Below are 24,400 nucleotides of genomic sequence, written 5' to 3' on the forward strand. Positions count from 1 at the left end.
TACCGCTACGTTACAAGTTTCAAGGCTGTTGGTTCACGTGTATTTGATATGCTAAATGCTATGCAGAGTTAGTTATTTACAATAGAATTTGCCAACCGCACCCGCAGTTGGTAGATAACGCCAGTCCGCCAATCGGCCAGCTCAAGAACTAAATAACCTGTCCCTGTTCATTAATTAAATATTCTTTGTCGTCTTGGCCGGGGTATCCGAGGGCGTTGACGTGCGCTCAACCTCAGGGTCAACCGCCTCAGTCGGAGGGCCAACGTAGTTCTTGTGTCCCCAGACCCAGTACCAAACCGCAGACATGGCGACGAAGCCGACGAACACAACGGAGGCGTAGTTCATGGATTCGAGGGTGACTTCCATGAGCGTGGGCATGCTGAAGAGGGGGATGGCGATGACAGTCCACACTGGTTTTGTTAGCAAGGCTACACGACAAAAAATGACAAGGATACATACGCAGGGCAACGATGTTGCAGAAGACGCCGAGGGCGCCGAGATCGAAGTTGCCGTGCTTGATGTCCTCGCGTTTTCGGAGGATCAGGGAGACGGCGATCGGGCAGGCGTAGCTGAGCGTGAGGAGGATGACACCAACACCGGAGAAGGCGTTGTACGCAGCGGTGGATCCGAAGTAGATCAAGCCAAAGAGCAGCTCGATAACCATGCCCAGCATCATGGCGTTGAGGGGAATGTCGAGCTTCTTGTTCACGGTGCGCCACCACTGGGATCCGGGAATGGCACCGTCACGAGCGAACGCCCATGTGCAGCGGGACGTCGCAGTAACACAGCCAATACCGCAAATGAGACCCAGGATGAGGAGCGGGAGGAGCAGCAGGAACGCTCCGACGGAGTTTCCAATGGCCGAGGCGAAGATGGCCGGGACGGGCTGGCCGGATGCAAGGTTGGCTAGGTAGGTCAAGTCGGGCATAACGAAGACGACCGGAATCAGGAAGACCAGACCGGCGATGAGGTTGATACAGATGGTTCCGACCATGGCCTTGGGCACTTGGACGGCCGGTTGGCGGACCTCCTCGCACATCCTATCTCTTTCAGCATTGTGCTTGCATATATCAGAGTCAACAACTTACGTGATGATCATTCCCGTGGACGAGGTCGCATAGGCAGCTTGCAAAAGGCCAATACAGAAAGACCAGCCATCGGGCCATCCGGTCTGGGGCTCAAAGTGGCCAAACGCCCATTTGGCGTTGCGTCTGCCCTCTCTGGCAAGAACCAGGAGACAGACGTCGATGGCGATAACACCCGCCAGGGTCCAGAAGATGGCAAAAGACTTGAATAGCATTAGCAAACGAGCACCAGTGGGGGCAAAGGGTTAAAAGGTTAATGCAGAAAGGCGCATTGGGAAATCTACCTCCAGCAAAGGGAGCCACCTATTTGCTAAAGCCGGGATCGCATGGCAAACAACGGTCACCGCAAGGAAGATCACATAGGTCTGCCAGGCGCCCCAGGTGTCCGTTAAGCCCATGCCTTCTTCCTTTCCGGGGAAGACATTCAGGCAGGCAATGAAGAGTTGGGTTGTCCCAAAGTTCACGGCGAGGGTGATCATGATCTGCCCTGCGACATAGGCCCAGCCGCAGACCCACGACGAGATACGACGACACCAGATGGGCGAGAGGACGAAGGTCTGATAGTAGACACCGCCAGCCGTGGGGAACACCGAGGTGATCTCCGCCAGCGAGGCCGCTACACACAGGATGATCAGGGATACGAGAACCCAGCCCCAGATGATATTCGCGGGACCGCCGCCGGCGAGGGCATAGTAGAAGGTGGTAGAGAGGCCGTAGGGGACGGAGGCGAGGATAAAGGACATGAACACGACGTTCCATGTGGATCGGTTGCGAGACAGCTCGGGGGTGTAGCCCAGGGTCTCCAGGGTCGCATCGGCAACATCGTGGTTCGAACCGGACTCTATGGCGCTTTCGTGGAGTGCTGCGGGGGGCCATTGGGACGCGTCTTTGGGGGCCATGGCTGCGGTGGACGAGTTGCTGTGGTGAGTGGCCGCGATGGTCGCTGTGGTGCTGTGGTGCTGTGGTGAGGTCGCTGTGGTCGCGTGGTCGCTGGCGCTGTGGTGAGGTTGCTTGGCTGCTGCGGGGGAAGTGTCGCTAGGGCTCCAGAAATGACAGACGGGGATGGCGCTATGGGGACTACCGCAGGGGCATCGTACAGCGTACAGTGTACAGGGCGAGTCGATCCGTGGATGAGCAGAGAGCGAGTGAAGGGCGGGAGGCTGAGGCTTTAAGAGTCGCCGCTGAAAAAACACACGAAAATTCCCAGAAAACCATCGGGCGCAGGCCAGAAGATTATGGCATTTAATTTGAATTCACATCCACCCATTAACTGCTTCTTATCTAATCCCGCCAATCGCTTCCCCTTTGGGCATAGCCTCTGCTACGGTGCCATGGGTGGGTGGTTTTATTCAGTTATCATTGGCTGGCGACCACGCGACCCAGATTTTACGGGCTGCAGTGACGTCGCTGCTTGTGGGTGGGGCGTATGTCACGTGCCCTGTCGCGCCGCAAGATTCCAAGATTCTTCCAAGATCTTCGCTTCAAGTTTCTCTGGCAGTTCTGCCTGCTGTGAAACGTTCGGAGGAACCTCGGCCCCCATCTCTCCCCATTGGCTGCTGCGCAATCGTCGTGTTCCAAAGTTCCATCGGTCGGCCTACCGATGTCCGGTGTTTTGCCCTGTTGTCCCGACCTTTTCGTAGGCTGGCCGGCCCACCTACCCCTGGCGGTCACCGTTGGGCGTTAGCGTTGCTGCAGTGCCTCTACAGCTGCATTCTCCCTCGAATGCTATCGAAATTCGAATTCTGTCACTTGCAAAATCAAATCTCTCAGTCCACATCATGGCCCACCCACCGTCGGTTTCCTTCGGCGGGCCGTGCCTTGCTGTTGCCAGTCCAGTCTCTGTATCGAGTATCTACTCCGGGACACTTTTCCCTGTTTGAGTTAAATAACGCAGATGAAACAATGGCTACTTGTCTGGAAGTGGTAATGTGCACGAGACTTGTTTCCGATTGCACTAAGCACTATCCCTTAACTAATCAAGCATTGATACGACATAGATCAACGGTTCGGCTCCGTACCGGGGACGGTTCATCAGTTGGAGTTTGGACAGGACGCATCAGTGAGCCGCGCGATCAGACTCATGCTTCACTATTCCTTGGGCGGTACATGGCAAACCTGTTTATCATCAGTGAAACAGCGACAGAACCGGCCCGGCGACAGTGACCGGCGGAGTCACTTACAATCTCCACATTGTTCCCACGTGGATCCCACACGAACGCTGCATAATAGTTGGCATGGTACTGCGTCCGCAGCCCGGGCTTGCCATTGCACTTCCCTCCAGCCGAGATCGCAGCTTCATGGAAGGCATCGACCGTTTTACGATCTAGTAAACCCTCGTATTCAATCGATCGATTTGCAATTGCAAGGGGTAGGATACATACCGTCCGCAGTAAATGCAAAGTGAAGATTCTGCGGCGTGTCGCTTTCTGTCTCGGAGATCCAAAAGTCTGGAACTGCGTCACCTAGTCCAACTGCGCCGGGGAAGCGCATTATCTCTTTGTATTTCATCGGTGCGAGGGCGCTTTTGTAGAAGCTGATCAGGCTCTCGAACTGCTCTGTCGGAGCGGTGATCCCGACGTGGTCGATCTTGCTGGATAAGTCCTTACTAGGATCGAACTCCATTTCTTCGATAGATATTGATTATCAGGTTGAATCAGAACTAGAAATACTACATTAAATCATTCACTTGACAGCACTCGTAGTTTATATAGAACCCAACGCGGGGAAGCACAGCTGAATACGAGATCCAAGAAACCCAGAGCGCGCCACCATTCAGATACGAGCGACGGTGAAGATTCATCTCTCTTGAGCATCTGCATCTGGCATAATCGCGATCCCATGAGGTCAATGACTTTCTCTCCCGTCGAATCAAGCGATCCCGTCCAAGACTGGCGCACTGCGAGTGGTGCGTATGGCTGGGCGAGTCTTGGCTTTACGAAAAACAACACGGTCGGGGCGGAATTATGATTAGTGATATTTTATTTGATTACTGATCGATGGATAATAATTGGATAGTTTTCTGAAGGGATTTGTGCTTCAGGTAAAAGCGATGAAAATTGGTGTTGCGGTTTAAAGTATGAGGGAGGCAAAAATATATATCGGACCACATTTGAATACTTCAACTCTTGCGACCTCCACTGAAGGATTGTTTAGATAAAATTTGATTCGGGTATCATTGTCCATAAAATCATACGAAATAATAAACACCAGTGAAACACCGCATCTCAAAAAGAGACAGTTCATGAGTGTCCGAAGCCAACGCCAACCGATTCATCCGTCGCTAGTAATAAAACAATGCACCCGGGACCCAGCAATTCAAAAGATAAATACGACTACTTAGATACCGGCCGTAGTATCTCCGATCGCATCACCCAGGTACCACTGTGCAAGTGTTTTGAACGCCTCATCATTCCCGTGGGTGAAGTCGAACATCTTGGTGTGACGCACAACCAGAGTGCCATTCGAGAAATAAAACTCCATAACCCTAGCTTTCAGTCCCAGCAGTGAGATGAACAGGACCTGAAGGGTTGGCAGGCTAAGTTAGCTATGGGACAGCAAGGCGGGCGAGAAAATCAAGGTGAAAAGAAAGAAAGCAAACAGGTACACACCGGAGAGACTGCGTGACGAATAAATCGAGACCTCCTCAGCTGCCAGAGCATAAGACGAAGAGCTGGGAGCAGTTCGCCGGCGAGAAGAGTAGATTTAGTGGGGACCAGGTTATTGAACGTGATGGCCTTGACGTGGGGATAGGTGGAACCCTCCAAATCAGCCAGGGCGAAGGAGCCGTAAGATGGTTGCTCATGTCGGCAGAGACCAGCAGATGGATAGTCCGCAGCGCTATAGGAGTAATTAGGATCTGAGATAACCGAGCGTCAACTGGAGGCTGAATTCTTACCATTTCGCAGCCCACTTGATATCCGTCTTTTGGCCGTAATGGAATGAGCAGCAGGATTGAATGTATGACCTTAGATGGCCACCTGTGATGTGCGCACGGTCATAAGGGCGGTAGAAGTCCGGATCGTAGAAGAAGGAGCCTGGTTTTGGGTCGTCGTCGATGCCATTAAAAACACCCCCAAGAGTGTCCTCATCGACTTCGGGGAGTTGGTCGGCTGGGAAGGGAGCAAAGAAAGCTGCTGCATGAGGTGAACCTTCGTCCAGCGATAAAGAATCAACACGAATATTGAGAGACTTGAGCTGCTGCAGATCAAGTTCGTTGACGCCGAGAGCGTTGATGTCCAAGGCGAGTTTTCTGATTCCGGCTCTCACCTCGCGGCGGGCAGGCGACTCGACAATCCTAGGCATGGTCGACCGCGTCACGGTGAGAGGATGGGTGTCTAGCGAAGAAACTCAAACCGACGAGGCTGCTTGGGCGATGGGTTTATATCTCTGGCGCCGTTGAAGTGACTGGGAGCAATGGATGACACCAGACCAAAACAAACTGGGCGCTTGGCGCCAGGTCATGGGGCAACAGCCAATCAGAGCTCGAGAACCGCCTCAGTTGCCGCCGTGATCACGTGTTTCCTAGCGCCAAAACAACTAAAAGTTATTTTTATAGTCCATATTCATCCATATCTAGTCAACACGCGCTCGTGGTCCACAATCCCAAAATAACACCAGGCAATCCCCAAGCGAATCGCCGGGTGGATGGTCTGACCAGTAATTGCTCCAGCGGCCCACAATTTACTGGTGGTACGGAGGGCATATCGGTATTCAGCAGAGGTCAAGAGTTTGTTAGGTGAAGGTTGACCTGGCATATCTATTTTAGAACCAATAAACCAGTGAAATTTAATTTGCTTCCTTTACCTTTGCTTTTTCGTAACACATCCTACCATATCGAATATTATAAGATTAACCACAACCCCACAATCATATTCGACCCTGGACGCTTTCACTATTGCCATCTCTCCCCTGTGTTACCACCGTCGTTCTTAATATCAACTTCGTGCTTTCCACCAACAACCCCTTCATACCAGCAATACTCTATATCTGAGAACGATGGCGGCCCTGCCAGTCAAACTGCCCAAAAACATTTCGGAATGGCAGGAACAAAGCGCCAAAATGGGTCTGACAGGCGAAACCATCCACGGAGCAAAACCCGGTTCTGCCTCCAAGTTCGAATACGACGACTTTTTACTGCTCCAAGTCATATGGGTGGAGCACAAAATCGAATATCTGAATAAGTTGCTGCCAGGAATGACTGAACATATCGAAAAGGCAAACCAGATGCTGAAAAGATATAAGTCATGGGGCGCCTACTGCCGCGGATTTGACGGTGGTAATATCAATGAAGGAACATTTGCGGTTGCACGCCACTATCAGCTAGAGGTCTGTAACACCGACGACTCTGCGGAACCAGATGCCTTGGTGACGCCCATCGCACGACGAACTCGAGGCCAGCTACATGAGGACATGGCCGCGATGAACATCGGCACGCCCACCAGAAGCAGCGGGGTCGCCGATTCAATGGAGGCCCAAGAACTGGGGTTGGTCATGGATGATGATGACTCTCTGCTTGATTACACTCCAAGTCCATTCCGTCCAATGACTCCAGTCCCGAAAGAAATGGCGAGCGTGCTCTACCCTCCATCCCTGGACGAACAGATTGTGAATTGTGCTTTAGTAATTTTCCTAAACGCACTGACCATCCATTTCGACATCAACAGTACCTGGACCCTTCATAGAAAGGCATTCAAAGCAGTATTTGATGGCGCTAGCTTCGAGGCCAGGGTCGATGGATATCTCAACCACTGCGGCAATCCCCGGGTTATTATCGAGGTGAAGCCCGCGAGTCGATCCAGCAAGGAATTTTCCATACAAGTCCAGGAAAGTGCCCAGGTAGTCGCCTGGATAAAAAGCGACGCCAACAAAGGCCATCACGGCAAAAGACTGTATGAACCCTTCTCCTTGTGTTGCACTGACCGAACTTCCAGTTCATGCTAATTGGAACACAGCCGCCTTCATCTCGCCCAGGACCGCCATGAGATCTATTTAACAATTGCTGAATATGACGAGGAGTATGTCAAGTACCTAAACGACAAGGATTCCCGCAGCGGTGCATCTTTCATGACGATGCACCGTTTTGGCCCGTTTGATACGCTTGATCGCCAGCACATACAAAAGGTGGGACCTATTTTGTTAGCTATATCTCTGTGGGCGGGATCGGATACGTGGAAACAATAAACTACTCTGATATGGGGCTGTAATTAGATACAGCGAGTTCTTCATAGAATAGCGTATTGCGAGCGAATACCATGATTTAAACTATTCGACTTCATTTGTGCAAACCAAGCCTTGACGCCTCAGCGGCGATAACATCAGGAATCTCCTCCTCCAGACTGCGCTCCTTCGGCGTCCACCCAAGCACTTTGCGTCCTCTCAGCGCCTTAGCACGCGAATTCAATCCCCAACTCGCCGCCTCAAAGCCAGCAGGTGTGCGAGTAGCCTCATCAAAAGACAGTTCCTTCACCGGCGGCTGCTCCTTAAGATATCCCAGCTTGTACGCCTGCTCGCCGACATACGGCGCAAGTTTACCCCAGACATGCTCGCCGTTTTCAGTTAAAAAGTACCCCTTCGCGCCCCAGATTTCAGCATCATCCTTCCTGGCCGGATCCAGCGCCGCCTCAACCAATGCACCAAACAACTCGCTTAGATCATAAACGTGGATATTGTTCCACCTCGCCAAGCCCTTCCCAATCTGTGGGACATACTTCTCCTTGAGAATAAAGGACGAAAGTTCATAAACCTGCCGGCCCCGAAGAGATACAGGTCCTCTTCCACGCCCGTAGATCGTCGGCGGGCAAACAATGACCGTCTTCACGGAATCAGCATGCTCAGAGCCCGTCTTGAGAACGATCTCATCGACATTACGATGGAATGCTGCAGACGGTAGATTAACGAGCTCATCAACACCAGAATCATCGTTGAAAACTTTCTCATCGGGCTCGCCGTAGACTTTGCGAACTTCAGAGTCGAAGTACGTCAGGATGCCTGTTCCACCGGTGTGCAGCCAGTATCCAGGGCGTTGAGGGGAGTGACCCTCGATTAGCCCTTTGGCGATAGCATTTGCAGCTCCGACATGATCAGATGAGTCCGCGGTATCTGGCACTTTCATTAGCAACCCTCACTTTGGACTCTCCGGGGGTAGAAGACATACGAAGTACAATATCCGCCCAAGCAGCTTCCTTCTCTATCGTCTTTGAGTCGTCCAGACCTCCTAGCACAATTCGAACGTTGGGGTATAGCTCCTTTACATACTTTGCCTTCTCCTCTGTGCGAATCAGCGCGGAGAATTCAAAGTCGCGGTGGTGCTGCTCTAGCAAGTGGAAGGCGTCGCCGCCGATGTAGCCGGTGATACCGGTGATGAAGAGTTTGGTGGGCATATTGTATGATGAAGATGGGTTATTTTACAGGAGTATTGCGAATATTTGCAGGATGAAGAGAAAGGGGGGATTTTATGTCGCTGCTATCGATGGTGGGGCTGGCAATGACTTCATCCGGTGCTGCTCTTACAAATCAACATTCTGCCCCTCTATCAATCAATGATTACACAGAGTTGTTGGAGGTTACCTGGATACCAAGTAAATTGCATGTTGCAATAAATAAAGGATGATTCAATTGAAAATGGCCTGTGTATTCCATGCATTTTGACATATTATGCCGGTACTGCGGAGCATCTTTGATATTTGTAGTTTTGCACCATATTCATGGGAATGTTGTCCTCTAATTACTGCATATATTGCCGGAATGAACTTCTCTATTGGCCTGGAGATTTTATATCGTTAGAAGGAGATCAGTAATATCAATCGCTATGCAGTGCGTGGAGTAGAATAGATCCCTCACTGGATAAATTTCCGTACGATTGAGGAATCGGCATGAAGGTTCGACGAGCATGGGCTGCAAGGTTGGCCTGCGTAAACTGGGGCTGATGATGGTTAGATAGAGCTGTCAACCGAGAAACATGATATCAACAGGCTTGATCGGTAATATTGCTGGTTGTAGGTAAGCGGTGCCTCAGGTACCAGACATCGGAACTAACCAGAAAGCAGAAAGGACTGCAATTGAATGCATTAAAAAAGCATAATCCTGTTAATTAGGAAATACCCATCAAATGATATCATATTCCGTTCTTTACACCCCATAGGAACCGGCGGCTGGCAGGGCACATTCACCAGCACCGCACCGTGCTGGGCCGACCGAGCCACCCCCACATAACCTGGGGTTTTCCCCGTGGAACACTGCAGCATTGATCTCCGGGCCCGTGACCGTTCCTAGTGTCTGTCCTCCTGCATGTGCAGAAGTGACCCAAACACGGAGTCCGGGACCGACTCCGACGGAGAGGTGACACACTCCGGCCCAGATGCCGGCCCTTCTATAAATACATCGCCACCTGCTGAACCGGCCATCGCCCGGACGCTGCATTCCTTGGAAATGAAGTAATGTTTTGGAGCTTGATTGTTGATGACGGCATGGGTAAATATAAGTAGCTATCTGGTTGTGTGGATAGTTGTGATTACAAATATAGTGGCAGTATAATTTATATACACCTAATTTTAGCCTTATAAAAACTTACTCGTAGAGATATCTTACAATGAGGCTATTTGCGTACGATAATGATAGGCAGTTTGTCCTTACTTTCGCCACTTTCCCTCTGGGTCCGGGTTCTGCAATTGAACATAGCATCAAAGTTCTCATCAACGCCAATAATGATGTCCATTATCTACCGAGGAAGCTTTAGCTCAGAATTTCTTTCTTAAGGATTTCATCTGGTTGGTTCAATTGCAGACATGCAGACCGTCTTCCGATTTGTAGAGTAAAATAAGCGCATGAGTATCTCTGCAAGGCTTTAGATAGGACCATGAGCGTAGAATGAGGATTGGATTATACCAAACAAAATTATAAAAGGAGAATATGATATTCATCCTAGTTGCTAACCTTTTAACCTTTGAATCATGAAGCCAAATAGAGTTGAATAGTAAATGTATTAATGCCATAAAATCAATATGCAAATAGAATAAATGATACATGCAAATAATGTAAACAACCAGTGCTATCTTAGTTTATGAAACAAACAAATCCCGCTAGTAATTCATATCCCATTAAGCTGTTCATAGCCGTCTCTCGACCAGACCAGACGCGTCTAAACCTGCAACTCGGTCACCTGTACCTGAGCCACGTTCATCTTCAGGTCACTCAGCTCCCCACTACCGGCATCAAAGCCCGCTGACACGGTAGTGTTGTCCTGGCTAACAGGCCCCCGGTGGGCAGGCGAGATCTGATGACCGGCAGCGAGTTCCTTCTTGTGATGCTCGGTGACGATGTCACGGACGGTGCGCTGGAAGTGGATGGGTCCCTTCTCCATCTCCGGGTGCAGCTCGCCGTTGACGAAGATGCCTGCGTTGAGGTTCTTTTGGGAGTGGGTGCAGAGGTATTTATCCTCAGACATGATTCGCTTGTACATGTCGCTGATGGTGGTGAATTGCTCGTCGCTGGCGTTGTTGTTGCGGTAGACTTCGTAGCGCATGACGCACTTGCCTGGGCTGATTGGGGTGAAGCGCTGCATGAAGAAGAAGTGGGGGCTGGGACTGTTAGTACTGGTTCAATCAACAGGCAATAATGGCATTGATAGACTTACGAGACATTGCAAGAGGCATTGGGCCAGAAGTAAGTGGTTGCAATGCGGAATCCCTTCTCGATCTGGTCCTGGCGCTGGGCACCGTAGTGCAGGATCTGGTTGTCTTTGGTCTTGACGTAGTACGAGTTCAGGTCGGCGATTGTGGGGATATCCGGGTGCGCGACTTGACAGTGGTAGCACTCGTTGTAGTTGTCGGCGAGGATCTTCCAGTTGAACTCGCCCTCCATGTCCCAGGTGTGGTCGAAGGAATAGTCCTCGAAGTTGTAGTGCTGGTAGCGGGGCTGCGTGTCGACGCCTTCAAAGTCGTCTTCCCAGGAGATCTCGGGCTTCTCGCCAGCATCCAAGTTGACCCAGATGAAGCCATTGCAGTCAATGTGGATGTGGATGGGCTTGAGACTGTTGCTCTCGTAGCCGCCAATGTTTTCATCCTGGTCCTTCATGATGACGTATTCATAGCCAGCGGTGCTGTAGCGAACCATGTCGCCAGCGTTGGGGACGCGGTGCTTGTGCGTCGTGAGGAGCCACTTGCGTGAGAAGATGGCTCGTCGCTCAAGCTCGTACATGTCCTCAGAGGTGTACCAGGAAGCAGGAAGAGCACGGACGGGCCTCTTGTCCTCCTTCTCCTCCTCCTTGGCTGCTGCCGGAGCAGGCTTCGAGGTTCCGAAGTAATTCCTGAGGAAAGACATTGCGAATGTGTAGAATAAACAAAAAGACGTTGGCAGTCTTAGTCTATGATAAAGAACAAGGAATAGAAGGTAGAAGACTTTTGGATCTGAATGATAGTCGAATACTCGCTGACCATCTGCCCTTCTATATAGTTATCTCTGCCAGCCACGCCACGATAGAGCACGGATGAGATCACCAGCACCCGCCTGACCCATCCCACCCCAGACGGTCGTCAGCCTTCCAACCCCGGACCGTTTACCTGACCCTTCCTCGCCCCGAGTACAATCTAATTGGCGATCCGACGGTGGTGATACCTGGCACCCGTCCACGTGATCGGCGATAGTCAGGGACCGGTTGGCTTAGGGTTTCGCGAACCCTCCTTATCGGACGCCGTGAAGAGTCCAGACCGAGAAGGCTTGTCCCGAAAGTGGATTCTAGACCGGCATGACACCGCCTGAATGTTTAGATTTACCGAAAATGGAAGTGTTTCCCATAACTTTCTTCAGCGTGGCGGCCAGAGTATCCGTTACACGTGCGGCCAACGAGCCGCAAGACGCGTTCGATGGCGGCACATGCTCAGCCGTGAAATGATACTTTGACGATAAGGGCTGACAGCAACGGGCCCGTGGAGGAGCCGGGGGAGTGGTTAGGCACAGGCGCCCCGGCCTAACCACCGGCTGCATCCCGGGTGCAGTTACGGGGACCATAACAGCATCATCTCTTTACAGCTACTCTAATGGTGATATCAGAGACAACGACAGACATCGACAGCTGCTACCGATTATAGGAAATGTGAATTAACCAGTAAATGTAAAAGGCAATTCCGTATTCCTATCAAACTGTTGGACGGCAGACACGGCTACGAGCCGACCACGTGAGCGCCTCCGGAAGTGGTAGTGTGTATATGATTCAACAATGACCACCTATTGACATTCCTTTCCGTGGTCACGCTCCCGACGAGTCTGTGCCGGTCTCCACATGTCATTACAAGCATGGCCAGCCCAAGGTTGAACTTTGGACCTGGGATGAGAATATTCGGATGACCCACCGGCTATGTCATTGAGCTGGCAAATAGTAGGCTTAGTACGGGATCAATAAGTCTTAATGCTAAAAAATTTAATGAATAGTGGAGGGATAAGGGTTCATATCATTCAGGAGTCAAATAGAATCACCAATGCTGGCCTAAACTGTTGTCCCGTGAGCATAGAGCTAGTAGTATAGGATAGATAAGCCTCAATCAGCAAGAATGATCCCAACCGCCAGGATGACGTAGCTATATATGGAAACACTATCCTCCGATACAAGCCAATAAATGCGCAGTGACTAATATCCAAAGGTGATCGCTACGATTCCGGAAAACCCCACAATACGAACGAGAACCCTCACTAATGATAGAAATGTCCAACAGATCAAACCTTGACCGTCCACTTCCACCGCCAATCCAACAACGCCCACCGCGACAAAGCCACACACGCCAAACCAACGACCAAAACAGCCGAATACAAGCCGATAAGAATCTGAGGCGTTGTCTTGGACAGCACCTCTCCACCAACAGGCACCGAAATCAGCACACCAAACGACGCAACCGCATAGACAGTACTATAGAATCGTCCATATTCCTCGGTCCGACACAGCTGGCCAGCACAGACGGGCACCAACGAGATCCAGCCGCCGGACCCGAAGCCGAAGATCGCGACGACGGCGTATAGAGTTGCTTCGCTTGCGGAACTGACAGGGAGCCAGACGGTCGCCATGACGATTAAGGTGAGGGTGACGAGGGAGAGGAGGATGTTGAAGCGGCCGACCAGGTCTGCAGCAAAGCCGGGGAGGATGCGGCCGAGCAGACTCATACTGTTCAGTAGAGTGACGGAATAGAACTGGACGTCTTTGGATAGGCCGGACAAGCGGACATACGTTGGGAGTAAAGCCGCGCAGCCGAAGATGATGAATTCGAAAATGAAAACAGCCATGGCAAGAAAGCTGAGACGTGCGGATTTGAAGGCAGCGACATCGATTGTGGCTCTGCGCATTGGGCTTGGAGGGAGGCGGCCTTTGACGAGGGCGATTCCGGCAGCGTAGCAGGCGAGTGCGATGAAGGAGATAATCCGGATTGACCACTTCCAGCCGTACATTGGGAACAGGTGGCGGAGCACGATAGGCAGGATTGCACCGCCTGCAGACGAGCCAGCCATGCAGAGGCCAGAGGCCAGAGCACGGCGTCGGAAGAACCAGTGGCTAAGGACTGATATTGAGACGGTCGTGACGACTGCTGCAGCAGAGCCGCTGAAGATACCCAGGCAGAGAATGAAGTGCCAGAACTTGGAGCATTCAGCGAGGAGGATATACGAAGCAAAGCTCGCAAGAGAACCAGATACCAGCAGCATTCTGGGCCCGTAGCGGTCAAACAGGGGCCCCACCTGCACACCGAAGAAAAGAGTTACAAAGAGCAGCATCGCTGTAATCCAGCCAATTTGGCTGACACTGTAGTGCGCGAGCTGGTTCTGACTGAGGAAATCCTGTACCGTCCCAACTACAACAGTCAGACCATGCAAGGGTATACTGAATAGCAGACTTACTGGCAGCCTGGAATCCGAATGACGGGAACATCATCAGGGCGGAGCCAAAGAGGCACATCCACGCCTCACGGCCTCCTTCAGGGTAGGCATGACTGACACCTTCAGTAGGCTCTCTGGTCGATGATTCATCAAGTTCAATGTTCTCGTGAACAACGGAAGTCAGGTTAGCCGTGCTGGTCATTGTTGCGATGCTGAAGAAAGAAAGAAGAAAGAATCCCCCGCTTCTCCAACAGTCCAAGACTCCAAGACTCTGGCTGACTCAACAGCCTGCAACCGGTGAATGGCGGACTAAGGATCCTTCTGATTGTTACAGGCTGTATTGTAACTTGAATAGCAAATGAAAAAAAGGTTTCAGGTTACAAAGGACTAAGAAAGTAGAAGACAGGACTTTGGATATAAATGGTATCCCAACTTGCTGAGTTTGGGCATTCCCTCAAAACATAAACTTCTGAAATTCACATCGAACATGGACGCTCCTAAAGATTTTGTCAACCTGCCGGCAGAGCTGAGGATTGAGATTGCAGAATATTTGTCTCGCGATACCCTGGCAGCATTCGCCCTAACATCCAAACACGCCTACGCAGTTGCCTGCCCGCTGATCAAAAAAGCTCAAGCGGCGGAGGAGCGTGAAGCAAAGGCAGATTTGATATACATATGGGAGTATCACAGAGCTCCAACCCGACCCAAGGGCGTATTTCTCTACGACTCGTGCCTTCACCCAAATGAGATCAACATCGAAGATACCGGTATACCCAAGTTGAGGATCCTAATAAAGGCCTGCGAGGCCGGTGATATTCAACAGGTCCAAGCTCTTCTGGACGAGGGTGTGTCACCTAACCTCCCAGAGTTTCTATCAAACCCTCTACACCGGCTTAGGGCGCCCATGGGATTTAGGAAGGAGTTCTATTACTATACCCCTTTGCAGGCCGCCACGCACTTCAACAGGACGGACGTTGTCAGGGCTCTTCTCGCCGCCGGGGCTAAGCCAAGTACCATATTTGAAAGTCTTGCCTATCTCTTCTGCATGGGACACCCAAACCAAGATACCCTGGATCTCCTAATCAACCACGGTTTTAATATCCATGTAACAAGATCGGACGGGCATACAGCGGATAACCTACTCCACTGGGCATGCAGGAATAGCTGTCCTGCAGTTGCGATTGGGAACCTGATCGATAACGGCGTAAACATTTGTGCGCCTAATCACGCCTCGGAATCTCCTATAGCCATTGCCATTGGGGCGTCAAGAGCCCGTGGCTCTCGCCGGTATTACGAAGTCATTCGAGAGCTCCTTAGCCGTGCGTCACATGAGGAACTCCGAGATTCATACGGGAACTATCCACTTCACCTAGCCGTTAGGTGCGATGATGAGAAAATTGTACGCATGATGCTTCAAGAGTTTGCAGCGGACCCAAACGTCCAAGATGTCAAGGGATTGACACCTCTGACGCTGGCACTGGAGAGCGAAAAGCTGAATTCGGATATAATAAGAGTCCTTCTAGAGGCGGGTGCCTCCCTGGATATTCTCCGTCAGAAATGCTGGGATTTTGAGAGATTCTGGCCGTCGTATGGAAAATGGCCGATCAGCCAAGAAACGCTTCGCATCTTGTTGGATGCGGTAGTACACCAATCTATACCAGAGCATCTTCCCCATCCTTTTGTTTGTCTAGCAGCCATTATGGGGGATGCTGGCATATTGGAATCAACACTGTCTCTGATTAAAAATGATAGCTACGCGCACCAGAGGAATAAGCAATATATACTCTCGGCATGTTCATATGCCCTGGACTGGAACCGTGGTACCTGCCTCAAGGTCCTGGCGCCTTATGTATTAGCATACGAGAAGGGAGCTGACCACGCTGCACGTATACTGTATTACTACCTGAAGCATGGTACTGACAAGGAAGTACGGGACTGGCTCTTTCGCAGCGAATGTGCAGTCTTTGATCTCCTAACATGGAAGGAATTTCTATGCGCTGCCATGCGCCACCAACCCCCACACATTCTATCAAAGCTTCTATCACGCAACCGGCGGCGACCGAATATCCCATTACTAATCGCTGTTCTGAGAGAGGCTGTAGAGATCGGATCAATCGAGTGTCTCGCCATCCTCCTTGAACACCGTTATTTCAAAGAACTCCTCCTAGCCGAGGAGTGTATAATACTCCACGCAGCCGAGAAAAGTCGCACCGAGGTCCTCAAGTTCCTCTATGATCGCTGCAGCAAGTCCAACGGCAAAGGGTTACCTTCAAAGGGCCGGTTAATCCAAATGGCCTGCAAGACCGGGAATCTGAGCAACGTGCGTTGGCTTCTGGAATCCGAGGTGGCCGTAGACATTTACGAAGGTTTAGAGCCAAGGTGTCCTAATATCCTCTTGGGTGCTGTTATTGGCGGCGATACAGAGATCGTGGAGCTACTCATCGCACATAATGCCGATGTAAACGAGAGGAGCGACAGCAGTGGCGAAACTGCTCTACATTTCGCAGTGTCGGGTGGACATGCCGATATAACGCGTCTCCTGCTAAGGGCAGGCGCGAATCCACACAAGCCCGACAAAAGAATGATCACTCCGCTATGTCAGGTCGTCAAGGAGCTGAATGAACGGGCCTCAAGCCGGATTTATAGACTTTGCAGTAGCGGAGAGGCAACGGTAACAGCTGAATGGTTCCGAATCGTCTTCGAGCCCCGAATCCAGTGTATCTGGGCATTGGTAGAACACGGTGCCGAATTGGACAAGGAATGGCTCGCTTCAACCCCGTTGTTTGGCGGGGATGGGCTTAAGGTACTGGAGTATTCTGAGGATGATGAAGATCTCGATGAGTTCGAGGGACCGAGACGCACATTTTACATCCGCAATATCGAGCCGGAGCCTTTAGATATATGGCTCCAGTATCTTAAGAAAGGCCCTGCAGCTCTGGATGCTGTGGATCAATTGGGTCGGACGCTTTTCATGTCTGCCGTCCTAGAGATGGATTTAGAGGAAGCGACGAAATGCAAACGTAGGGAATTGCTGGCATTACTGCATCTCTTGACCCTTGCTGGGTGTGATACCTCAAAGGCTGATAACGAGGGAAGGACTCCGCTGCATATTGCAACCGCTGCAGGGGACGATGAATTGGTGAAGCTTTTGTATGCTGCGAGGTGATCAGAGCGTGTTTACTGGCGTTGTTTAGAGTTATCAAATATATTCAGTTGTTCAATGGAGTTTCTTTATTATTGAATTAATCTCTTGTAAATGGCGCTGTAGTATAGTCTAAGCTGTATCTTGATGTTTTTACTCTTGGCCTGCCCTCCTCACTGCCTCCTCCCACGACTCCTGTATAGCCTTCCAATACTCAACTGGGCTTTTCCGCATATGCTCAACATGCCCACTCCCTTCAAATAGACGACAATCAGACTTCCACCCCTCCCTCCTCGCCTCCGCAACGTGGCGCTCGATATCCGTCCACAGGATAATCCGGTCCCCCTTCCCATAGAGATACAGCCTCCGTGCCTCCTTCGTCGACAGTTCCGGATTCTCAACCGCCTTGACACTCTCAAAACCAGCACTCTTCCGGCCCAAGATCCTCTCGATCACATTCATCACACACAAGAAAACGCCCCAGAGGCCCTGCGTCAGCGCAAACGGCCACGGGAACCACGACGCCGTCCCCAGCGCCATAGCCAGCGACAAGCGGCGCATGTTCGAGAACGTCAGATCCGTGCTCCCAGGCGTAGAATCCAGCGTGACAAGCTGGTGCGGGAATGCCCGGCCATACGTATTCTTATACGCATGCAACGTCGCCGCATACGCAATCCCGCCGGTATTCGACATAACATGAACAAGCACCGAGGCTGTATGTTCATCAGGATTCTTCGACGGAAACACCGCGTCCAGAACGGGCTTCATGGCCTCGGCGCGCTGCGGCATGCTCCGCCATAGCGCTTTGTAGATTGGAGACAGCACGGCAATCTGCTTCGATTGCGGGTACAGCGCGCGGAACCCGTCGGCGTACTTTGTGACGTTCTTGGGCTGTGCGTCGCCCCAGGCGAAGATTATCAGGACTTCTGGCTGGTTTGGGCGTTTTGTTTCTGCTTCTTTGTTCTCTGGTAGGCCTTCGCGGACGAAGATCTGGTCGGAGATGGCGGTGAAGCCTGGGAAGTATGGTGTTGTTGCCATGTTCTCTCTCTTTTTTTATATGGGTTGATGTTAAAGTCAGACCTGGTCTTCTGGAAGCTTTAGTTACCTTATATTGAGATTTCTTTGTCCTGGTTCCCAGCAGATCCTTTCAAGTCCCAACGGATTCGGTGTCGGTGTCAGCATCGAGATGGGAAATAAGCCCGTATGTCAGACCCACCGAACCAAGATCCAGCTGAACTAACAATTATTATTGGCCAGTTATTCAGGGCCAGGGGCTGTCAGATCAAATCGTTTGCATGTGAAAGTGAAGCTCTACTAATCATCAAGTGGCCGAGGTGCCCTAGCAGCCTAACGGTATTATAGAAACATCAACACTGTAGATTATACTCTAAAATATCAATAAACAAACTGATAATCAGCAGCAGCTCTCATTGTCATCATCACAGCAACCGAAGCAACCGCAGTCACCACAATCATCACAGCAATCGCAGTCACAGTCACAGCACTCATCCTCATCTCCCCCCTGTGATGGCATTGCAGGCGAAACGTAGGGCTCCGGCTCTGGCTCCGGACTGTATCCCCTGCTAGGCTCCGACTCATCCTCACTCGAGACATCCTCAACCTGCTGCTGCTCCTGCTCCTCCCGCCAACGCTCCCATGCAAATCCAGCACCAGCACCCAACGCCGCCCCGGCCGCAGCACCAGCCGCAACACCAGCCAGATCCCTCCGATGCTCATCCCTCTGGTCCTGCTGCTGCTGCTGCTGAGCCATCATCATCTGCTCTTGCTGCTGCTGCTGCCACATATAATTCTGATACTCCTGCCTCTGCATATCATTCATATACCTCATCTCCTCCATCTCAAGCCCCATCTGTCGCTCGCGCCTATCCTCACGTCTCTCCATCGCAGCCCGGTCCCGCTCATACTGCTTCTGCATAGCGGCATTGTGCTTCGCTGCGTCTTTATGCGCCCTTTCGTTCTGCTTCGCTAGATTCTTCTGCTGCGCTGCGGTCTGTTTGGCTATCTCCTTGCGTGTTTTCTCGGCTTGCTGCGCGAGTTGTTTTTTCTGTGCCGCGGACTGCGCGTTTAGCTGCTTCTGCATGGATTGGGCTATTTGGGCGGAGTTATTTGCCTGGCGCTGGGGTTGGGGTGGTGCTCGCTGTGGAGGATTATGGTGATGCTGGGCGCCGCGGGGCTGCACCGGGAGGGAGACGGGTCGAGGGGCCTGGTGAGGCTGTGGGTGATAGATGGGGGCGTGGGAAGCATGATGTGCGGGTTGGTATTGCATTTGCGGTGGTGCTCGGGGCTGCACTGCGCGGGTGCGTGCTGCTGCTGGCGGTTGGGGCTGGGAGTGGGAGCGTATATGGGTGTTGGCATTGACCGGTTTGCGCTGTGGAGGGGGCATTTTGAGTTGTGCTGTGAATTCAGCGAGGCTTTAGTGCGTAGTATGTAGTTCTATGAGAAGAGAGCTTATAAAGTAGTCAAATAATGGCAAGTAGCTGGCCTATACGCCTTATAAGTAAATCTCTACCAAGACAAGGCTCAATCTATGTCAAAACACAGCCCAGCTTAGCTACTCCCAATATCCAACCTGCATATATTTGCTATTCTCTCAGATACGAACAAAAAGTGAGTGCAATCCTTCAGGTGTTCGCGTGGCCCAGCGCTGCCCTAATCGGGAAATCCACGAGGCTGTCCACCATGCAGGGCCGAAAGGCTGGCCCTTGGCAACTTTCCCACAAACATTCCCTAGCTTCATCCACTTTTCCCGAACCACTTTTGCCAGCATGATTAGTCCAATTAGACTCTCATTTGCAAGGGCCTTGGTTAAATTTAGGTAGTCTAGATGGGCCTGGGGCTAAAGCCGGCGGCATGAACTAAGGAAACAGACCAAAGGCTGAAGAATATACCGGACCCTTGACGGCGTTCAAAGGGAATAGAGCCCGACTAGTTCCCGACCTTGGAAAGTGGTGAGGTGACTTTTGGCTTCCGTTTTGTGGCTTTGCAGAGTCTTCACGCCCATTAGTTGGACTTCCACCGGCCACCCTCCGAACCTTTAATAACAAGCCAAGAGAGGCTTGCATACGACTGGCTAACTATGGAAATACGCCAATATCCTGCAGCATTCTGAAAGGTAAAATATCCTCTACCGCCATGCAGCATAGCCCGTCTTCTAACTAGAAAGAGAAGCATTGCCGGTAGCCTCCAGTGCATTTCTGAAAGAACGGGTCCCGTTATATTTATAGGAAGAACGATAGGACTACTGCCGTCAGGAGCTGTTATTTGAGGAAACTGCGCCTCCATTAATGGAATACCAATATACTTCTTGCTAGACTCGTCACGAACCCTGGTGGCCAGACAGGGTTTGTGGCGCTGGCGGGGTATATCTCGGATTGTAGGATCGTAATGCTAATTGCGATCGCTATTGTATATCCCCCGACCATCTGTGCTTTTAGCGAGCACTAGTGGAGACACCATTACCGATCAACCTGATATGACTTGAGCGTCGTTGGTTTGAAAATTGTACTAGTAAATCGTTCTCCATTTTCCTGGTTGATTGCAATGTTTTCTAAGGAGTGTATATACGTAGAATTCCGAACGGGTATAGTAACGGGATACGACCTAACCTTGACGACACAGAAGGAAATATATTATTCTAAACAGAGTGGAGATCTAGGGCTATATAACATGCAATCTATACACAAACCCGCAAAAGCCAAGTCAGGCTAAGTCCCATGCTCATACGCACTCCGAGCCCTCAACTTCGGCCCCTTATAGAAGAACAACCACGGAATCGGCGCCATGACCACCGCTATAAACCCTAGCAGACTCGTCGCCCAGCCCACGCCCAGGGCATCATACATCTGGGGCACGAAGAGCGGAAAGGCAGTTGAAAGGGCGTACCGAGTTAAGGATGACGCGCCGCTGGCCGACGCTCCATATTTCGAGCCATACACGTCGAGCATGTAGAAGTTGCACGGGATATAGATGAGCATACTACCCAGGAAAGTGGCGCCCTGGGCGAGAATAGGTACGATCCAGTGGATGGAGGGGGTAGATGTCCAGGCGAAGACGAATAGGCCGGTTGGGAGGACGAGGGAGCCGAACATTGAAGTGTAGAGTTTTAGCTCTGGAGAAAAAGAGGCGGAGCCTTCGGTGTTGTTGTTCCTGATACGCAGAGAGGGGTTTCGCTGGACGAGGCGGTCGACGATGAAGAGGATGCAGGGGGCGAAGATACAGCCGACGACCATGCCGAGAAAGGAGAGGCCCTGGGCGCCTGGGGAAAAGTTATAAACGGAGGCGAAGACGCGGGGGCTGGCGACGACAAAGGTGTAGAGGAGGGCGAACTGGAAGCCGCAGTAGAGGCAGATGAAGCCGACGAGGGGTTCGGTGAACAGCATGTGCAGGGGCCGGACGATGGTGGATGTGATGAATTCTTTAAATAGCTGCATGGCTGTGCGTGTTTGGACTGGGAGGACGCCTTCGCCGCCGAGTTTCTCTGCTCTCCTGCGTAGGAGGATGGGCTTGTATGATTCCCGGATGAAGAGGGCTGGAGGGTGTAACACGGCGGCCATGATGAGCGGTGTCCATGCTGTCCAGCGCCAGCCTCGGGCTTCGACGACGAAAGATCCAATCAAAGGACCCATCGAGCTGCCGATTGTAGGCACGGCGTAGTATATCCCCAGAGGGATGACTCTTTGCGAGGGGTGCGTATAGTCGGTGATTGTGGCCGCGGCGACGGAAACCCCAGGGGCAGCAAACACGCCAGCGAGGAAGCGACATATAATCAGCGACGCAATGCCCTGGGATGAGCCCACGCCTATCGTGAAGAGATCAACCAGTGGCAGGGTCAGCAGGTAGACGAATTTGCGACCGAACGTTTCAGACAGCGGCGACGAGATCATAGGCCCGAAAGCCAGTCCCAGCGAGTACGCAGAGAGAGGCAGCAGAGAGACAGTCGTCGAGACATTGAACTGCTTCTGGACCTGCTCATGGCCCGGCGAGTAGATGGAGGCATTGACAGTCGTCGCGAACCCAATCAGGCCGATGACCGTGGTGGTCAGGGTCTTCCTGAGAGTAGACCAGTTCCGGGGATTGCCAGGGTCGTCGTCACTGTCCCATTCCTGCAGCCGTGCTCGAGCCTGGTCGTAGCCATCTGGAGTCTCGAGTTCCAACATCGTGAGAGTTGTCGCGCCGACATGTGTTGCTTCTGCGGGACAGTTGCAATAAAGGCTGACTCGGCGATGGGATGCAGACTCATCAACCAGCCGAGATTCCGACAGGCACGGAGTCAGGATCGAGTAACATCATTCGTAAACTCCACCGCACTGGCAGACGAACAGGCAGGATCGTCAAGCCTTTCTCGCGTCCTAGTCAGAATCGGAATGCCGGTCTATCGGTCCAGCTGCAAAGAAATGTGTGGGCCGGAATCTTCCGAGTACGGTAGCAAAGACTGCGGGGAATCAAGCCTGGCGTTGCGTGGGGTGCGGAAAAATATCCGTTTCCATGAATACTGTGATAGGCTTGGAGCTCATTGGGGTCCATGGAGCAGTGGATTGAGATGAAGAAACGGCTGAAATCGGTGGTATCGGTGTACGCTTACATTCGTCTGGTTCATTCGGATGAACCTGAGGCAGAACAATCAGCCGATCGAACCGGCTCCACATCTCACATACACCAGAGCCAGAATTGATAATTTCATTCAACTAAACTAACTGTCTATTCAATTCTACCTAGTAACGAAAGAAGAGTAACATGTCAATCACTTCCAGTGCGGTCAAACACTCCGCACAACATTGGGAACCCCTGCTCACCCCATTCGATCGCAAACACAAATGGGGAATTGAAACTTAGGGACTCCATGCGCGGCATATCACACTGGGGCAACGGACGCGGGGCCGGCGGGAAGTCATCAATTCTCGACGGATCGAAGACGACGGAAACACCCTCTAAAATCTGGTCTACTGCGACGTCCCCATCCGCGCCGACGTGTGGATATGTCTGAGGAAGAGGCATTCCTAATAATGGGAGGATGTCTTTCAGGTTATATCTCGCCTTGGTGTGGAACTGTGGCATAACGAATTCGCCGACCAAAGTCTTGGTAAAACCCTCAGTGCGGCAGGCTTGGATATAGGGATCATTGAGGAGATGTTCCACAGAATGGCCGTTCCGAGGCAGATATGCAAACAAGGAGCAGCTTGGGTGGCCAGGCGGCCCGAAGGGAAGGCGGACTGCTGTGTATTCCGCCTCATTCTTCACAAGCAACTGTTCGTTGGCACAGTGCATCATGTCAATCTGAGCGGTTGTACCATCCAAGAGATTGAAAGTAGATTTCCCGATCGCGCTGGGTGGAAACAAATGGTGGAACGGCAGCGAAATCATCACGGCCTTTGCTAGCACGACATGCGAGCTGGCAGAAGTCGCATCGCGGCTGGCGGCGAGGCTCTCAGGAGAAAGCTTCATGTCAATCGATCCGTTGGGATCCCCGGACATGAAGTATTTATCAATCTCGCTGATAGTATTTTCCAAGCTGCTCGGATCCCGAAAGACCATCATAGAACCATATCTGCTCACGGCGCGGGAAAACGGAAGGGAGAAGGCGAGACCGTTGAGGGCGAATATACCCTTCTTATAGGTAACGGTGGGAAACGATGGAAACATTCGTAGAAAGTAGTCGATATTTGTCGGCGGTTCCCCATACGCAAGGCGCCTGAGTATGCAGATGGCAGTCGCCATGGATATTGGCGACACAGCAGTGCCTCCTGGAGGGGGATTGCTAGACCACAGGAATTGCAGCAGTTGCCATGACATCAGGCTGACTTGGGGGATTGTAACGACTTCGTCAAATGCGATATCCATGACAATGAGACGGCTGGGACGTAAGAATGGTTATGTTGGATTTGATATTGTTTTGATAAAGAGTGATTGAACTGATAAAGGAGTGGAGATGTCTCAAGACGAAGGCCTCTACTATTTAAATGAAGAAATTCGCTCCTGCCATCGAAATAGGTCGAGGGAGTGCCTGCCATTTTGGTGAACAATACAAGAGCAGGACCAAGACGAAAGATCTAGAAGGTTAGCAGTGTAAACAGAAACAGCCAGACAGCTCACTCTAATCCGTCTCGCCATCTGCTTTCCTTCCTGATTTCCACCACCGCATCACAGCCTGGTAATAGAAGTATGTCTCGGCCGTCCCCCAGAGCCCAAGCAGCGTGTACAGCACTATTCTCACATTTTTGCTTATCCCCAGGTTTTCCAGAGTGAGCCGTGGGAGCTCTGGATTTCCCGTCTGGTCGGCTTTTTGAGTTGTGTTAGGGGCGGA

General features: G+C 51.6%; 12 protein-coding genes across 12 annotated transcripts; 2 read left to right on the plus strand and 10 right to left on the minus strand.

Annotated features, from left to right (window-relative positions):
• Window positions 1-23: 23 nt before the first annotated feature.
• ASPVEDRAFT_47407 (putative amino acid permease) lies at window positions 24-2,306 on the minus strand. Its single transcript, XM_040813776.1, has 4 exons — window positions 1,370-2,306; window positions 1,089-1,288; window positions 460-1,040; window positions 24-410 (listed from the first exon to the last, which is right to left on the minus strand). The coding sequence occupies exons 1-4, from the start codon at window positions 1,982-1,984 to the stop codon at window positions 175-177; spliced, it is 1,632 nt and encodes a 543-aa protein (XP_040673993.1). The 5' UTR covers window positions 1,985-2,306; the 3' UTR covers window positions 24-174.
• ASPVEDRAFT_392309 (uncharacterized protein) lies at window positions 2,153-2,916 on the plus strand. The gene has a single exon (XM_040811876.1). The coding sequence runs from the start codon at window positions 2,321-2,323 to the stop codon at window positions 2,723-2,725; it is 405 nt and encodes a 134-aa protein (XP_040673994.1). The 5' UTR covers window positions 2,153-2,320; the 3' UTR covers window positions 2,726-2,916.
• Window positions 2,917-3,173: 257 nt separating this feature from the next.
• ASPVEDRAFT_89462 (VOC family protein) lies at window positions 3,174-3,707 on the minus strand (the record flags this gene model as incomplete). Its single annotated transcript, XM_040818618.1, has 3 exons — window positions 3,174-3,200; window positions 3,266-3,408; window positions 3,467-3,707. 3 exons carry the CDS (start codon window positions 3,705-3,707, stop codon window positions 3,174-3,176), a joined length of 411 nt encoding a protein of 136 aa, XP_040673995.1.
• Window positions 3,708-4,152: 445 nt separating this feature from the next.
• ASPVEDRAFT_47413 (uncharacterized protein) lies at window positions 4,153-5,483 on the minus strand. The gene is made up of 3 exons (XM_040813777.1): window positions 4,981-5,483; window positions 4,694-4,922; window positions 4,153-4,604 (listed from the first exon to the last, which is right to left on the minus strand). The coding sequence occupies exons 1-3, from the start codon at window positions 5,385-5,387 to the stop codon at window positions 4,422-4,424; spliced, it is 819 nt and encodes a 272-aa protein (XP_040673996.1). The 5' UTR covers window positions 5,388-5,483; the 3' UTR covers window positions 4,153-4,421.
• Window positions 5,484-5,919: 436 nt separating this feature from the next.
• On the plus strand, window positions 5,920-7,311 carry ASPVEDRAFT_392325 (uncharacterized protein). Its single transcript, XM_040811878.1, has 2 exons — window positions 5,920-6,973; window positions 7,037-7,311. Exons 1-2 carry the CDS (start codon window positions 6,081-6,083, stop codon window positions 7,263-7,265), a joined length of 1,122 nt encoding a protein of 373 aa, XP_040673997.1. The 5' UTR covers window positions 5,920-6,080; the 3' UTR covers window positions 7,266-7,311.
• A 45-nt stretch (window positions 7,312-7,356) lies between these two features.
• ASPVEDRAFT_57418 (uncharacterized protein) lies at window positions 7,357-8,464 on the minus strand (the record flags this gene model as incomplete). The annotated part of the gene is made up of 2 exons (XM_040815335.1): window positions 7,357-8,183; window positions 8,239-8,464. The coding sequence occupies 2 exons, from the start codon at window positions 8,462-8,464 to the stop codon at window positions 7,357-7,359; spliced, it is 1,053 nt and encodes a 350-aa protein (XP_040673998.1).
• Window positions 8,465-9,854: 1,390 nt separating this feature from the next.
• Window positions 9,855-11,485, minus strand: ASPVEDRAFT_179468 (uncharacterized protein). The gene is made up of 2 exons (XM_040808835.1): window positions 10,717-11,485; window positions 9,855-10,660 (listed from the first exon to the last, which is right to left on the minus strand). The coding sequence occupies exons 1-2, from the start codon at window positions 11,400-11,402 to the stop codon at window positions 10,222-10,224; spliced, it is 1,125 nt and encodes a 374-aa protein (XP_040673999.1). The 5' UTR covers window positions 11,403-11,485; the 3' UTR covers window positions 9,855-10,221.
• A 1,306-nt stretch (window positions 11,486-12,791) lies between these two features.
• ASPVEDRAFT_89467 (uncharacterized protein) lies at window positions 12,792-14,139 on the minus strand (the record flags this gene model as incomplete). Its single annotated transcript, XM_040818619.1, has 2 exons — window positions 12,792-13,912; window positions 13,959-14,139. The coding sequence occupies 2 exons, from the start codon at window positions 14,137-14,139 to the stop codon at window positions 12,792-12,794; spliced, it is 1,302 nt and encodes a 433-aa protein (XP_040674000.1).
• Window positions 14,140-17,158: 3,019 nt separating this feature from the next.
• ASPVEDRAFT_47417 (TMEM53 family protein) lies at window positions 17,159-18,245 on the minus strand. Its single transcript, XM_040813778.1, has one exon. It carries the CDS (start codon window positions 18,115-18,117, stop codon window positions 17,233-17,235), a length of 885 nt encoding a protein of 294 aa, XP_040674001.1. The 5' UTR covers window positions 18,118-18,245; the 3' UTR covers window positions 17,159-17,232.
• A 248-nt stretch (window positions 18,246-18,493) lies between these two features.
• Window positions 18,494-19,483, minus strand: ASPVEDRAFT_89470 (uncharacterized protein; the record flags this gene model as incomplete). The annotated part of the gene is made up of 1 exon (XM_040818621.1): window positions 18,494-19,483. One exon carries the CDS (start codon window positions 19,481-19,483, stop codon window positions 18,494-18,496), a length of 990 nt encoding a protein of 329 aa, XP_040674002.1.
• Window positions 19,484-20,709: 1,226 nt separating this feature from the next.
• ASPVEDRAFT_47418 (MFS transporter) lies at window positions 20,710-22,629 on the minus strand. The gene has a single exon (XM_040813779.1). It carries the CDS (start codon window positions 22,254-22,256, stop codon window positions 20,805-20,807), a length of 1,452 nt encoding a protein of 483 aa, XP_040674003.1. The 5' UTR covers window positions 22,257-22,629; the 3' UTR covers window positions 20,710-20,804.
• Window positions 22,630-22,836: 207 nt separating this feature from the next.
• ASPVEDRAFT_89472 (uncharacterized protein) lies at window positions 22,837-23,937 on the minus strand (the record flags this gene model as incomplete). The annotated part of the gene is made up of 1 exon (XM_040818622.1): window positions 22,837-23,937. The coding sequence occupies one exon, from the start codon at window positions 23,935-23,937 to the stop codon at window positions 22,837-22,839; it is 1,101 nt and encodes a 366-aa protein (XP_040674004.1).
• Window positions 23,938-24,400: the final 463 nt, after the last annotated feature.

This window comes from Aspergillus versicolor, assembly GCF_001890125.1.
Source record: "Aspergillus versicolor CBS 583.65 unplaced genomic scaffold ASPVEscaffold_15, whole genome shotgun sequence".
Taxonomy (NCBI): domain Eukaryota; kingdom Fungi; phylum Ascomycota; class Eurotiomycetes; order Eurotiales; family Aspergillaceae; genus Aspergillus; species Aspergillus versicolor.

What these genes read in the sequence shown, in the direction of transcription:
- ASPVEDRAFT_47407 (XM_040813776.1), bottom strand. Translation starts at nt 1,984, where the DNA reads ATGGCCCCCAAAGACGCGTCCCAATGGCCCCCCGCAGCACTCCACGAA. An exon ending in GGTGGCTCCCTTTGCTGGAG is followed by an intron (nt 1,289 to 1,369) that starts GTAGATTTCCCA and finishes ATGCTATTCAAG; the next exon opens with TCTTTTGCCATCTTCTGGAC. An exon ending in CTGCAACATCGTTGCCCTGC is followed by an intron (nt 411 to 459) that starts GTATGTATCCTT and finishes TAACAAAACCAG; the next exon opens with TGTGGACTGTCATCGCCATC.
- ASPVEDRAFT_392309 (XM_040811876.1), top strand. Translation starts at nt 2,321, where the DNA reads ATGGCATTTAATTTGAATTCACATCCACCCATTAACTGCTTCTTATCT.
- ASPVEDRAFT_47413 (XM_040813777.1), bottom strand. Translation starts at nt 5,387, where the DNA reads ATGCCTAGGATTGTCGAGTCGCCTGCCCGCCGCGAGGTGAGAGCCGGA. An exon ending in ATCAAGTGGGCTGCGAAATG is followed by an intron (nt 4,923 to 4,980) that starts GTAAGAATTCAG and finishes TTACTCCTATAG; the next exon opens with CGCTGCGGACTATCCATCTG. An exon ending in TTCGTCACGCAGTCTCTCCG is followed by an intron (nt 4,605 to 4,693) that starts GTGTGTACCTGT and finishes CCAACCCTTCAG; the next exon opens with GTCCTGTTCATCTCACTGCT.
- ASPVEDRAFT_392325 (XM_040811878.1), top strand. Translation starts at nt 6,081, where the DNA reads ATGGCGGCCCTGCCAGTCAAACTGCCCAAAAACATTTCGGAATGGCAG. An exon ending in GGCCATCACGGCAAAAGACT is followed by an intron (nt 6,974 to 7,036) that starts GTATGAACCCTT and finishes ATTGGAACACAG; the next exon opens with CCGCCTTCATCTCGCCCAGG.
- ASPVEDRAFT_179468 (XM_040808835.1), bottom strand. Translation starts at nt 11,402, where the DNA reads ATGTCTTTCCTCAGGAATTACTTCGGAACCTCGAAGCCTGCTCCGGCA. An exon ending in AATGCCTCTTGCAATGTCTC is followed by an intron (nt 10,661 to 10,716) that starts GTAAGTCTATCA and finishes TAACAGTCCCAG; the next exon opens with CCCCCACTTCTTCTTCATGC.
- ASPVEDRAFT_47417 (XM_040813778.1), bottom strand. Translation starts at nt 18,117, where the DNA reads ATGGCAACAACACCATACTTCCCAGGCTTCACCGCCATCTCCGACCAG.
- ASPVEDRAFT_47418 (XM_040813779.1), bottom strand. Translation starts at nt 22,256, where the DNA reads ATGTTGGAACTCGAGACTCCAGATGGCTACGACCAGGCTCGAGCACGG.